This window comes from Leuciscus leuciscus (genome assembly GCF_965113295.1).
Source record: "Leuciscus leuciscus genome assembly, chromosome: 24".
Lineage (NCBI taxonomy): Eukaryota > Metazoa > Chordata > Actinopteri > Cypriniformes > Leuciscidae > Leuciscus > Leuciscus leuciscus.
Window position 1 is genome coordinate 29,216,483 of NC_138723.1, and position 15,549 is coordinate 29,232,031.

Genomic DNA, 15,549 nt, shown 5'->3' on the forward strand with positions numbered 1-15,549 from the left:
CCTATTGACTCCAATTCTCAGCTCGAGTCTCAGCTCAGAAACAACGCCCAGGAGGCCCTACGTGCCATTGGTTCTAATCGAATGGTGTCTGCTTCTGACAATCGAGCTAATCGGGGCCAGCATGTCTTCAACAATGGACTCATTGGGTTCCCCCGCAGTGTTCTGCAGGACCTGCTGAGAGATGTTGGGGGCTACGATGAGCAGCTGGAGAACCTGGTGCAGGACCTCATGATCCCCCTCAACCAAACTGTGCAAAAGTTAATAAGCACAATGGTGGCCCGATTCAGGTCAGTGTGTGTGTGTGTGTCTGTGTGTGTGTGTGTGTGTGTGTGTGTGTGTGTGTGTGTGTGTGTGTGTGTGTGTGTGTGGCAGGTGGGATGAGTGCTACAGTGTGTAGACACCTTAGTGTGTAAGTTTTGTATCTGGACGATAAAACGATATAAAAAATTATGATAAAAAATGTCACAGCTCTCACACTCTTGCAGGCCACATCTAATGCGTTGCGCTGACACCATCCATGGACCAAAAACATAAAGCCCTATTCTGACGGTAATTGTTTCTCATGGGGTTGTAAGGGAGTTTCATCATTTAGAGGGGCTAGTCTGTGATTTTATTGCCATCTGAATCCAGAAAGTCTGTGTTTTTCTCTCACCACCCCGCGTGAAATTCCCCGGCCGAATTACCACTGTTTTTGACAAACACCAAGGTTGTGTGGTAGTTTAATTGCCATCCGAATCCACATCTCTGAGTTTACAAGAAAAGATCAATTCAAAATTCACTGTTTAAATCCGTTTTGACCACTGCCGAGCACCGTACAATAACTGTTGCACCTTTGGGATGTATTTTAAAGATCTAGCCTACACTTTTATTACTGAAATGCTGGAAATTATTTACAAGAACAATATCTCTTTACCGCTCAAAAGAGAAAGAGAAGAAAAACACGTAGACATTTGAAATGGGTCGTTATTATGGCAGCAATTATATACATTAAAGAAATAAACCAAGCAGCTTTTTCTTTACCTAATGTAAATAAGAGGCTGTATTAACCTATTTCTGCTAATTTCCACATTTTGACACATTTTAAATAATTTTGAGATAAAATACAAGACTAGGGGCCCAATCGTATGACCCGTCACAATACAGCGCCAAGTGCGACACTAGTGTTTTTTGCTAGTTTCAGTCCAATGCAGTTATCATTTTCACGTCCTGCGCCACGTTGTTTAAATAGCAAATGCATCTGTACACCCATGGGCTGCTGGTCTGAAAACAAGGTGTGTTCTGGCGCATTGTTGGCGCCAATAGACTGAGCCATTGACCAACAAAAACCTGGTCTAAAGTCAATGGCGTAACATTTTTTTTGTTATTTAAAGAGCGCGCTAGTAATGTGTGCCTATAGGCGGGTCCAACACGCGCATACACTCTGCAAAACACACCCATTACTCATTAAGAGAATAGAGACAACCCTTTTAGACCATGAGCCGCGCTCGCCGACCATTTTTCCCGTTGTTAAACTAGCAAAAGTGGATTCAGACAAGCACTAAGTGCACTTGCGCTGTGCGCTTTATACCATGCGCTTAGATCGTTAAAATAGGGCCCTAGTGCTTCTTCCTATTTTTAAACAGGAGATTTGAATAATCAAATAATAATTAGGATATTATTTTCATATTATGAAATTAAATATTACATTTATTATTATTGTTATATAAGAATAAATAATTTATTCTTATTATTTCAAACATCCACCACATAAGCAGCATAATATAATACACCTGCTAATATTAATTGTAAAAATTGTCATAAGATGTTGAAATAGAAAATTAAATCATATGTTGATAATGCTGTTATTTACAGCATTTTGAAAAGTATGTATCCCCTGAGATACGTTGCCAGATTAGGGTATAAAAAAGGATTATCCAATGTATTGACAATGAGTGCTATCTCAAGGTAAACTGGACCCCCTGGTCATGGCATTATTGTGCATTCTGGGCTCATGGGTGAGGGGTGGGTTGTGGGTGGTGGAGGGGCCAGTAGAAATCTTGCTCTATGCCCGGGCCCAGATCCTTATAGGCCCTCCCGGCCTCAGCGCCCCCTGTGCACAGTCCCCCTTCTCAATCTATGTATTTTGAGTAAATAAATTGTGCAAATGGTAATATTCTCTTGTAAAACTGATATTATTACATTTTGTTGACTACATCTTTGCATTTTTAACTAGATATTTTCTTGCAGAGTTTCACACAACTCATTTTATAGTAGAACAGGGGTGTCCAACCCTGCTCCTGGAGGGCTAGCAGAGTTTAGCTCCAACCCTGATTAAACATATCTGAAAAATCTAACCAAAGTCTTCAGGGTTACTTAGAAAATTATAAGTTGTATCATAAATTACATTATATGATTGATTAGAGATGGTGCTAAACCCTGAAGGACTGTCAAGGTTTGGGTTTTATTTCTTGTTTCTTGTTCTTGTCTGTCATGTGATCCCCTGTTCTAGTCATGTGATCCTGCCATGTGTCTTTGCCCTGTGTCTTTGTCTAGTATTGAATGTATCATATTCTACTGTTGGTAGCCCTGTCGTTGTTCTTGTTTTGTGTTCTGAGTTCCATGCCTGGTCATGCCTTTGTTTTATGTTTAATTAAAGTTACACTTGGGTTCTCACAACCAGCTTGCCTCCAGTGATATTATTACAAGTACAGTGGACCACAAGAGCTAGAGTTTCCCACACGTGAGGTTGAAGACAAAACAGTTCAGCTGTGAAAAAATATAAGAAATGCATGTGCCTCAATTTTAGGACACTTAGACATTTCATATATGCAGCATATTTAGCATATTACATTTTTTTTTTTTTTTTTTTTTTTTTTTGCATCAAATAAATCCCAGAAACATTTGATGACTTTGGCCTTTTTGTATACCCTAATAGGGCAACGTTTCCTGGGAGATACAACTCATAAAATCCAAACTATTTCAAATATTTCAAAAATTCCTTCGGATATATTTTACTTAAGTCCTGATAATATAAAAAGTGACATAAATTGATTTTTGGATTATCATTTTCCACTCTTGCTTGTTTTAGGGTTGAAATGGCCGACTCCCTGTTCAGTGACTACTGAAGTAGGGACCCGGTTGAGATGCACTCTGGTTAGTGTGAACAGATTCTAACCGGAAAAAGACTATCTGGGTATCTTTGGAATACTCATTTCAACATACTACAATTTGGGACACACTAGCATTTGGGAATTCGGAATTAGCATACTAATCTTACTATTTCTGCCATAGAGTTAAAAGTAGTACAAGTAGTACACTCTTAAGAGAGGTGGGGGTCTAGCTGCTCTTTTTAAAGATATCTATCAATGTAAGCAAATATCATTTGGGAATTACCCGTCTTTCGAATATCTGGGTACTGTGTTAAAAGGTGCTCCTCGCATTTTACTTATCATTATTTACAGGCCTCCAAAATATTCTCCAGCCTTTGCTGAGGACTTTACAGAACTGTTATCAACAATTACCTCAGAGTTTGACTGTTTTGCCATTGCTGGAGATTTTAACATTCACATAGATAATGCAGAAAACAATATGGCAAAAGAAATCAAAACTGTTTTAAAAACTTTTGATCTGACTCAGCATGTACATGGACCCACACACAATCATGGACACACTCTAGATTTACTTATCAGTAAGGGTCTAAACATTTCATCGATTGTTATTAAGGATGTAGCACTGTCTGATCATTTCTGTATTTTCTTTGATATATTGATCTCTCCTGCCATTGAAGCTAGATCTGTGTCTGTCAAGAAGAGATGCTTAAATGAGAACACTAGTGTACTATTTATGAAGGCTATATCTTTAACACCAAGCATATCTGCTGACTCTGTTGATTTTCTCCTTGATTCTTTTAACTCAAAAGTTAAAAATATAATTGATGATATTGCTCCTGTTAAAGTCAGGAAGAAGAGTGGCAGACAAAAAGCACCTTGGAGAAACTCAACAGCAGTGCAAAATATGAAAAGACAATGCAGAAAAGCAGAGCGCATGTGGCGGAAGACAAAACTTGTAGTCCATTATAACATCTACAAAGACAGCCTGCATGCTTTCAATATGGAACTAGGCAAAGCTAGACAGACTTTCTTCTCAAATGTTATAAACAGCCATTTAAACAACACACGCACTCTTTTTGCTACTGTAGAGAGACTGACAAACCCCCCAAGCCAGATTCCCAGTGAAATGCTCTCAAACAGCAAGTGCAGTGAGTTTGCTTCTTTCTTCTCTGAGAAAATCAATAATATCAGAAAGCTGATCAGCACATCCTTGAGTTGCACTGAGGTCAGACAGATCAGACCACCTGAAAAAGTAGTAACTATGTCTGACTTCAAAGAAATTGATGGCAAAAAACCAGCAGTCACCACCAGTGTGTCCTTGAGCAAGACACTTTACTCCACGTTGCTCCATGGGGATTGTCCCTGTAATAAGTGCACTGTAGGCTAAGTCGCTTTGGATAAAAGTGTCTGCCAAATGCATAAATGTAAATGTAAAATGTAAATTCAAAAAGGGATCATATGTCAAATTCGCGCCTACCGCGTCTAGTGATACGCTTGACCACTTTGTATCAATTCGCGCGTCGAGAGCGAAATTGACGCGCCTTAAAAACAAAAGTTTGAAGCGAAATTTCGTCCGGTGTGAACGCACCATTAAAGGCTATGCGTGTAACATATTTGCCTCTGCCCTTTTCTCTTCAGAGAACCTGTTGCTATCCACCGAACCAATGTTGTGGTTCTAACGGCACTGAACTTGAATGTCAAGGCCGAACACCACTAGGCTATTTTAGTAATCACACAATAACTTGACAATTTAATTAAAATGTTATATCAATATAGGCCTACATATTATTCTTTTATTTATTTTTTTGTGGGAATTTCCTGGTAAAATTAAGGTAAAAAAAAATATTATTTTATATTTTATTTTGCCTTTCCACGGACCACCTGCAGTACCCTCACGGACCACTAGTGGTCCGCGGACCACAGTTTGGGAATAGCTGCCCCAGGGAACTGTGCTGGCCCCCTTCCTCTTCACCCTCTACACAGCAGACTTCAGACACAACTCGGACAGATGTGTTCTGCAGAAGTTCTCTGATGACTCTGCCATTGTTGGCCTAATCACTGAGGATGATGATGCAGAGTACAGAGGACTGACACAGAACTTTGTGGACTGGTATCAGCGAAATCACCTCCAGATCAACGCGGGGAAGACCAGGGAGATGGTGGTCGATTTTCGCAGACAGCGGCCTGCTCTCCCCCTCTGGTGAACATCCAGGGAAGGGATATTGAGAGAGTGGACACTTATAAGTACCTGGGTGTTCACTTAAATAACAAGCTGGACTGGACTCATAACACTAATGCTCTGTACAAGAGGGGTCAGAGCAGGCAGTACGTCCTGAGGAGGCTGAGGTCCTTTGGAGTGAAAGGGCCCCTCCTTAAGACTTTTTATGACTCTGTGGTGGCATCAGCCATCCTCTATGCTGTGGCCTGCTGGAGCAGCAGCATTACTGAGAGGGACATAAAAAAGTTGAATAAGGTGATCAAGAAATCCAGCTCTGTCCTGGGCTGTCCTCTGGACTCAGTGAGGGAGGTGGGAGACAGAAGGGTCCTGGCTAAATTGACAGCTATGCTGTCCCACCCACTGCACTATACTCTGTCAGCCCTGGAGAGTAGCTTCAGTGACAGGCTGCACCATCCCCGCTGTGTGAGGGAGAGATACTGCAGATCTTTCCTACCAGCAGCCGTCAGACTGTACAACGAATACTGTTGAGTTTGGACTATTTTATTTTATTTTATTATTTTTATATTTATATGTATATTTACATCACATGTGCCATATAGCGTGCTATACCTTACTTATGTGCATTGACCTTCTAATAGGTTTCTATAATATCAGTATTTATTATTTATTATAATTTATTATTATAGGCATTTCTTTGTTTAATACTTGGCTATGCTATTTGTACATTTATCTATCTCTGTCCTGTCTCTACTGTTGCAAACCGTAATTTCCCCATTGTGGGACAAATAAAGGTTTTTCTTATCTTATCTTCTTCTTCTTAACATTAAGTGACATGGCATCTGACGCACAGAAGCCAATGGCACATGTCACTATGCATATTGGCACATCCGGTGGCACATCCGGTCTTCATTGGCATATGCCAGTGGATAGTGGCATGTGTCACTGACATTATTGGCATGTGCCACTGACATTATTGGCATGTGCCAGTGGTGGATAGTGGCATGTGTCACTGACATCGCGACACACTGACCCTGACATGACACCTGACTGACACCGAGTCGCAGAACATGTCACCGTGTTGCGACACCTCCAGTAGCGACTGACAGATGAATCGAACACCTATAGCCTACTGACGTAATTGTGGCACAGAATCCTAAATAAATAGCCTAATTTTGTGATATTTAAAATATCAATTAAACGAATTAAAGTGCATTCATATTTTTTCAAACGTGTTATTTGTGTCACGTTTGTATTTGATTGGTATGCACCACTGAATGTTTTGTAATACCAGTGCTATGTTGTTTATCTCGCAAAGTCACAAACTGCCCATTCTAGGAAATAAATCTATCATGGGTCACTACCATAGACTGTAAAAAATAGGTCACTAATAACGTATTAACAGTCGCGTCCGTTACTGTAAACCTTTATTTTTGCGTGATGCTGCACAGACGCACGCCAGTAGGTGTCAGTATAAGGCCCGTACACACCGGGACGAATATCGGCGCGCGTTATTCGCCAGCGTTTTTCAACGCGTTTTTTGTGTTCACACCCAAGCGTTTTTCGCTGACGATGAGCTGAGTGAACATGCAAATTCATTCCCTGACATTAGATGGCGCTTAATGTAAAACAGAAATCCAATACCACTCCATAACAGTCTATACTCTGCAATACCACTCCATAACAGTCTATACCCTGCAATGCCACTCCATAACAGTTCTCTTTTAACAAGATTTGTGTAGTCGCTGTCGCGTTTGTCATATAGTTCTTTATTCCGACACCAACGAGACCAGCAGCTCTACATTCATCTTGCCTTGCATCTTCCTCGTCATTTCTTCCCGGCAGTGTCGGTCTATGGGCAGTGCAGACGCTACTTGGCGTATATCTTCTTCGCTGTTACATATGTGTGCTCGGCAAGACCGTTTTGTGTTTGAGCGCCCCCAAGTTGTGTTTTACTGTAACTTCAGAAGCTCCAGACACGTGAGCAAAAGCGCCAATCTCATTGGTCGGATAGTTTTTGACGCGGCGCGTCAAACCAAAAAAACGAACCCGAGGCGTTTAAAAAAAAATGACGCTTTTACGCGTGGCGTTTTTCGTGTCGGTGTGCACACTCACATTGGCGCCCTTTGTTTAGTCACGAGGCGTTAAACGTTGGCGAATATCGCGCGCGAAATTCGTCCCGGTGTGTACGGGCCTTTACACTCACTTAAGTGTAGATCAGATGAATGTAGAGCTGCTGGTCTCGTTGGTGTCGGAATAAAGAACTATATGACAAACGCGACAGCGACTACACAAATCTTGTTAAAAGAGAACTGTTATGGAGTGGCATTGCAGGGTATCTGTTATGGAGTGGTATTGCAGAGTATAGACTGTTATGGAGTGGTATTGGATTTCTGTTTTACATTAAGCGCCATCTAATGTCAGGGAATGAATTTGCATGTTCACTCAGCTCATCGTCAGCGAAAAACGCTTGGGTGTGAACACAAAAAACGCGTTGAAAAACGCTGGCGAATAACGCGCGCCGATATTCGTCCCGGTGTGTACGGGCCTTTACACTATCACATGCACAAGCCTGAAGTTCGCAGGTGTGTTGGATTGTACGACGCATGTATGTTGTTAAAACGTTGTTAGAAGGTTGGGTACGTTGCGCCAACGTTCTGTGTTTGCTGGGTATTAGCATACTCTTAGTTCTGAACCAGTGCAAAAACAGCTTCAGGTCCATTTTCTTTTTTTGGATTAATTGACATATTTAGACATTTCGTTTGTTATAGCTAAATTGTTTTTGGTGTGTTTTATCTCTGTAGTTCGGATGAGTTCTATGTGGATTATAATGCAGATGTGTTCGGCGAGTATGTGAAGGAGCTCCGAAGGGAACTTGTGAAATACCTAAAGGCTGATACATCTCCCGACCTAAAGGCTGATACATCTTCCAACCAAAAGGATGGAAACGGGATCCAGAAGACTCGTCGTCGGATTAACTTAATCGCCAGAGAGATGGTGAACCATGAGGTGTATGTGGACCCAATGGCCCGAGATAGCTGGCTGAACCAGAACCAAAATCACCATGCGGACTACCATATGGTCAGAGGTGCATTGAAAGAAATGTTCCAGAATATCCTACAGATCTTCCAAAAAGCGTCAGACAAGATTCGTGTCTTTCGCATGATAAAGAAATGGAGCTGGGAAAGGTTAGACAAAAAAAAACAGAAACTAGTTTAATCATTCTGTACAGAAACGTGTATTTGAAATGGCCATTAACCGGTTAATAACGTAATTGTATTGCTCTGTTTAATATTTCAATTTGGCAATCAAATAGTAGGGTATAGCCTACTGCTTATGCAAATGTAACGTTGACGCATTCAACGTGAGTGAAATACCCACGCTCAGTTGTCAAGTCATAGGTATCCTAAGTCACTATAGTAATATGCTGCCATTAGAGGTAGGTAAATATACAGCGTGGTGTTTCTTTTGTAACCAGCGAAAATTGCAGGATAGTAGAACTCGAAAAATTAGAATAAAGTTAATTTATATCAGCAATTCAACTTAAAAGGTGAAACTATTATATTATATAGACTCATTACATGCAAAGTGAGATATTTCAAGCCTTTATTTGTTATAATTTTGATGATTATGGATTACAGCTTATGAAAACCCCAAATTCAAAATTAGAATATTGTGAAAAGGTTTTCATAGCTGTAAGCCATAATCATCAAAATTATAACAAATAAAGGCTTGAAATAATTCACTTTGCATGTAATGAGTCTATAGATAGCAATTCAATTTAAAAGGTGAAGCTAATATAATATATTATATATATATATATATATATATATATATATATATATATATATATATATATATATATATATTAGGGCTGTCAAAGTTAGCGCGTTAATAACGCGTTAACGCAAAATCATATTAACGACACTATTTTTTTTAACGCTCGATTAACGCAGCGCGTATTTTCTGTTTGACCCGTGGCCCAAAACCTAGTTGTAGAAATGGAGATACACAGTGTTGCCAACTTAGCGACATTGCAGACCCATTTAGCGATTTTTTTTCCCTTCAACAAAGCGCCCAAACCTTATTTAGTTTCTGAGAATCTACCGGTACCGCCGGTACTGCTCACCCAGCACGCGCGCGCGCCTCTCTCCCTCTCGCTCTCTCTCTGCGTCTCGCGCTGGAGAGAGGAGCAGCGCTTTAATTCAGTTAAACACAGATATGATGTTGCTTCTCTAATTTTACATGCAAGTATAGCCGAAATCGCAAAACAGATATTGTGTTTATCTTATGTATTTGATTTCATCAGACGACGGCTCGATTATCAGGATTTTTGTGCAGATTAACGTCTTGGAAGGGAGAGCTGGTTATGTCTTAATGGGTCGCGTTTCAGTCACCATTTCATATTCATTCCGTTGTTTGACAACAGAAACAGTAAAATATACCAATGAAAACAGTTTTATTGAGAATTTAGCTTAATCAAAATGGGCACAGAGAGAGACAAACTATAATGTAGCCTAATAATAAATGTACATTTAGCATTTTCAGAAGAGCTGCCCTGTCATGCAAAAATCTAAAATGTAAATGTTTGTGTTAATCTAAAAAATCTAAAATGCAAATGTTTGTGTTAATTGCTCAGTGCAATGAAAGAGAAGTAATGGGAACCTGGTATTTCTTTGTTCTTTCTACATGTGTCTAATAGACATGAACAAGTTCTTTGAAAAACATCTATGACCTTTGAAACATGTCTCGTGACGTCTTCATGCTCTATGTTGACTATGGTTTCAATAATAAACATACATTTGCATAAAGCATCCATATTTATCCACGCCCACGTTGATTAGAGTATTACAAACTTGAAAAGTATTAATTTAAGTTACATTTAGAACAAATAAAAAAATGTGCGATTAATCACGAGTTAACTCATGACAATCATGCGATTAATCGATAAAAAATTTTAATCGATTGACAGCCCTAATATATATATATAATGTGTGTATATATATATATAATGTGTGTATATATATATATATATATATATATATATATATATATATATATATATATATTAGTTTCACCTTTTAAGTTGAATTGCCGATATAAAGGTACTTTTGCACGATATTCTAATTTTTCGAGTTTCACCTGTATAGTAGGCTAAACTTTGAGAACTAGTTTACTACTAAGTTTTTCGTTTGTACTGCAGTAAGTTCACTGTCTGCAACTATACTACAAGTGAACTTAAGTATACTGATAGTTTTTTAGTCAAATACTTGTAGCAGATTTTTTAGTTTATGAAAGAACACTTTGAAGTATACTCTGTAGTTTAGTAGTTTTATACATACTTGTAAGTTTTCTTTAAGTGAAAATAACATAATTTACTATTTATATATTATTTTTGCACTTTAAGTATCGGTCGACTTCTATGTTTCTATTTAGGTATTATTTTTTTGTTATACTTGAAATATAGCCTACTTTTAAATGTTCTTTAACTTAAAAACATTCCCTTCTAGCTTCATGCATCCTTTTTTATCAACATGTGGGTACGTTCCATTATGAAATTTTAATGGACTACACAAAAATTCAGATACTCAGAGGAACATATCTGTTTCTTTATAAATCAATATTTTCAAACATAGTATAAAGACCGTAAATCAAAGTTTATAAGACCGTAGCAATAATACTATGTGAAAAAAGTATTTAATAGGCTACTCAATCAACTACAAGCCAAGTAGCCTATACTTAGAATACCTTTAATCATACCTTTATATCTCGATCAAAAGATTGAGTACATAGTCCAAATATACTTTCTGTCAGTATAAGTCAAGTAGCCTATAGCCTACTTAAGTGCAAAAGTATATTTCTGAAAAGTAAAGTATGCTCTCTTATTTTAATTTTAAAAGCAGTATAGGCCTACTAATAACACACTTGAATAAACTTTTTCGTATGCTATGGGCGCTTGTGTGAACGGAGAAAAACAGAATAACATTATAGGCCTAGGCTATAGCCTATAAAGGAATAAATAAGCATACACGAAATATTATAATGTTTGTAAACATTTTGCTTTACCGGTATTTTACATTATTTCTGAATGTAATAATAAAATGCTAATTATAGCATACATGACTTAAAGCCCATCTCAATACCCTCCTCTCAAAAACGCAATTTTATATTAGTAGCATGTTTTTAACCATGCAGCAAATGTTTTAAAATATCTTACTTTAAACCGTTTAACTGGCGGTTTTTCCTATCATTACATTTGGCCAAAATCTTGTGTTATGAAAAGATGATGCTGTAGGTAGGTGTATTGGCTATGACTAACGTTAGATGGTAAATATCAGACGTATGGCCCATTCACAGGTAGACCTACGATAACTATACAGATAGCGATAAAGATATAGTTCTAAAAATCATTCTCGATATAAAAGAATAGCAGAGTCCACAACACACCTATAACCTAGAAGCACTGAGAAATTATATCGTTTGAATGTTTATTTAACAAGCATCAGCAACTTCAGAATACTTGAAGGCTCGTGATGTCACACGGAGATCCAAAGTCCCCGGGGATACGTGTGAAGGAGTGATAATGGAAGAGCTTGAATGGATCCGCTGGGTCTTACTGTAGGATACTTGAAGTGTCTGTGATCAGTGCAGGAGAAACACAGGAAGGTGATTGTGAATCTCTGGAAACCCACTTCACGGACGCTGCAGAGAAGATATAAACAGGACGTTAGGATAAGGTGTAAACCACTTGAAGGAATGCTAAATCTGAATCCGGACAACGAGGTCCAGGAACCAGAGAGTCAGGTAACGAAAGACGAGACCGGACGTTGAGTGAAGGTTGACTGAGGTTTAAGAACAGCGTGCATCAGGGTGAGTGATGATGAAGAGCAGGTGGGAGCGATTAGAATTCCGGGGATGACGAGCGGGACCAGGTGCGCCGAGTTGAAATTGATGGAGTGGTGTCATTGATGATTGAATCCGTGACAGTACCCCCTCCTCCACGGCCAGCTCCTGAGGGCCGTAGACCCCGACGACGCGGACGCCCCCGCGGACGGGGTCCTGGACGATCCGGATGATCCCGGTGGAAGTCTTGAAGGAGAGTGGGATCCAAGATGTTATCCCGATGCACCCAGCTGCGTTCCTCCGGTCCATACCCCTCCCAGTCCACGAGGTACTGAAGCTGTCCTCCCTGACGACGGGAGTCTAAGAGGGTGTGAACCTGGTATACTGTATCCTCTGTGGGGTCTACTGGGGGGGGAGGGGGCGTTTCGTCGGCGCTTGATTCTGTGGGCTGAGATGAGAGGGGTGTGATGTAAGGTTTTAACAGAGAGACATGGAAGGTGGGAGCTATCCTGTAGTGACGAGGAAGTGCTAGGCGGTAGGATACCTGGTTGATCTGCCTCTCTATCGCGAATGGCCCGATGTACCTGGGACTCAGCTTACGTGAAGGCAGCCGGAGGCGAATGTCCCGGGTCGAGAGCCACACCAACTGGCCTGGAGTGTGGAGAGGAGTGGCCCTGCGACGGATATCGGCCTGAACTTGATGCCTCCGAACTGCCCCTCGTAGATGGACATGGGCAGAATCCCAGACCCTCTCACTCTCCACGAACCAATGCTGAACTGCTGGATCATCAGATGGTTCCCCAGACCAGGGGAACAATGGTGGTTGGTAGCCTAAGACGCACTGGAAAGGTGTTAGACCAGTGGAGGACTGACGGAGGGAGTTTTGAGCATACTCCGCCCATGGTAGGTACTTGTTCCAGTGGTCCTGTTTATCGTGACAATAGGTCCGTAGGTACCTCCCGATCTCTTGGATCTTCCGTTCCGCCTGACCGTTAGACTGGGGATGGTACCCCGACGTCAAACTAACCGACACTCCCAATAACTTAAAGAAGGACTTCCAGACGTCAGATATGAATTGGGGTCCTCGATCAGAGACCAGGTCTTCTGGAATGCCGAAGTGGCGAAATATTTCTGTGAACAGGAGTTCGGCGGTTTTGAATGCTGTGGGAAGTTTGGAAAGTGCTAGTAGTTTGCAGGATTTCGAGAATCTGTCGACGACGACGAGTATGCAGGTATTGTCATCAGATGAGGGTAGATCAGTTATGAAGTCGACAGCGATGTGTGACCAAGGTCGATTCGGTATGGGGAGAGGCATCAGTTTGCCCTCAGGTAGACGCCGAGGTACCTTGGCCATGGCGCAGGCGGTGCAACCTTGTACGTATCGTAAGACATCCTGGCACATCCTGGGCCACCAATAGCGTTCTTGGAGAAGTGTTAGGGTCTGATGGCTACCTGGGTGTCCGGATCCCGGAGAAGTATGCACTGAATCCATAAGGGCTATCCGAAGTCGGGATGGAATGAAGATTTTACCCTCAGGACCCCCCGGTGGAGCAGGTTCAGACAGAGTGGCCTCAGCGATGAGGTCGTCGAGGTTCCAGAGGATGGGACTCATGATCAGGGCTGAAGGAAGGACGGGTTCAGTGCTTTTCGGAGAAGTTTCAGGTTGGAACAAGCGAGACAGTGCGTCGGCTTTGAGGTTCTTGGTTCCAGGGCGAAAGGTTACCGAGAAATTGAAACGGGTGAAGAACAATGCCCACCGGGCTTGGCGTGGATTCAACCTCTTGGCGTCTCGAAGGTATTCCAAGTTGCGATGGTCTGTGATTACTTGGAACGGATGGTTTGCTCCTTCCAGCCAATGTCTCCACTCTTCTAAAGCCAGTTTGATGGCCAACAACTCCCGATTGCCCACATCATAATTTTGTTCCGCTGGTGTTAACTTGCGTGAAAAGAAGGCACACGGTCGAAGTTGAAGAGGAGTCCCCTGCCGCTGGGACAGTACAGCTCCAACACCATTGGACGAGGCGTCGACTTCCACGATGAATGGCTTATCTGGATTCGGATGGCAGAGCATGGGAGCAGAACAGAAAGCTTTCTTTAAATTCTCGAAGGCTGCAGTGGCTTCCGGAAACCAGGTGAGATGTTTGACCTCCTTCCGTACCATGGATGTTACCGGAGCACAGGTTTTGCTATAGTCTTTGATAAAACGACGATAAAAGTTAGCAAAGCCAAGGAACCTCTGTAGTTCTTTCAAAGTCTGAGGTTTGGGCCAGTGGAGAACCGCTTTCACCTTGGTTTGATCCATGGAGATACCTTCTGGATGAATGATGTAACCCAGGAAGTGAATGGTTGTTTGGTGGAACTCGCATTTCTCGAGTTTTAAATATAACTGGTGCTCACGAAGCCGTTTCAGTACTTGCTGTACATGACCTACATGTTCCTCGGGACTGGTGGAGTAGATGAGGATGTCATCGATGTAGATTATGACGAACCGGTTAAGGAAGTCCCGGAAGATTTCGTTCATGAAACCCTGGAAAACCGATGGTGAGTTGGACAGGCCGAAGGGCATGACCCGGTATTCATAGTGGCCTGCGGGAGTAATGAACGCCGTCTTCCACTCATCACCCTTGCGCACGCGGACCAGGTTATAGGCGCTCCGTAGATCGAGCTTCGTGAAGATTACCGCAGATCGTAGTTGTTCAAGAGCAGCGGGTACCAATGGCAGTGGATATCTGTATTTGATCGTAGAAGCATTCAGGACCCGGTAATCGATACACGGACGAAGACCACCATCCTTCTTTCCGACGAAAAAGAAGCTAGACGCGGCTGGAGACGTAGATGATTGGATATATCCCTGTTGTAACGCCTCCTTCACATATTCCTCCATGGCCTTATGTTCTGGAATGGACAAGGGATAAACCTTCCCCCGCGGTAGAGTAGCCCCAGGCAGTAATTCAATAGCGCAATCCCAAGGTCGGTGAGGCGGAAGTGTGGTGGCCATTTGTTTACTGAACACGTCCTGGAATGTCTGGTATTCAGATGGTATGTTCGGAACCGAGTCAGAGACTGGACTTTCAACAGAGGTGGATCCCAGAAACACTGGAGTTGAGGGTTTAGACAGATTCCTCTTAACAGACTGAAGGCAGCTCTCTTTACAGTATTCGCTCCATTGACATACCTCACCGGTGGACCAACGGATGACAGGAGAATGCTGATCGAGCCATGGGCGTCCCAGCACGAGGTCTGCAGTCGAGTCCTCCAAGACATAAAATGAACTTTCCTCACCATGTAAGTAGCCCACGGACAGATGTACCACTGGACTGTAATGCTGAATGCTTCCTCTCCCCAGTGGTTTGCCCAGAATAGAAAGGATACTCAACGGGCGAGTTAACCGTCGACGGCGGGCATGGAGGCGGTTGAGCAACGATGCAGAGAAGAAATTCC

General features: G+C 41.8%; 1 protein-coding gene across 1 annotated transcript in view; it reads left to right on the forward strand.

Moving 5' to 3' along the window:
• Nucleotides 1–15,549, forward strand: part of LOC309489810 (uncharacterized protein) — an 18,162-nt gene continuing 2,613 nt past the window's right edge. The window contains exons 1-2 of the mRNA XM_082158728.1: nt 1–287; nt 8,070–8,453. Of these exons, the coding sequence (XP_082014854.1) occupies nt 82–287; nt 8,070–8,453 (590 nt within the window). The 5' untranslated portion in view covers nt 1–81. The remainder of the gene's footprint in view (nt 288–8,069; nt 8,454–15,549) is intronic.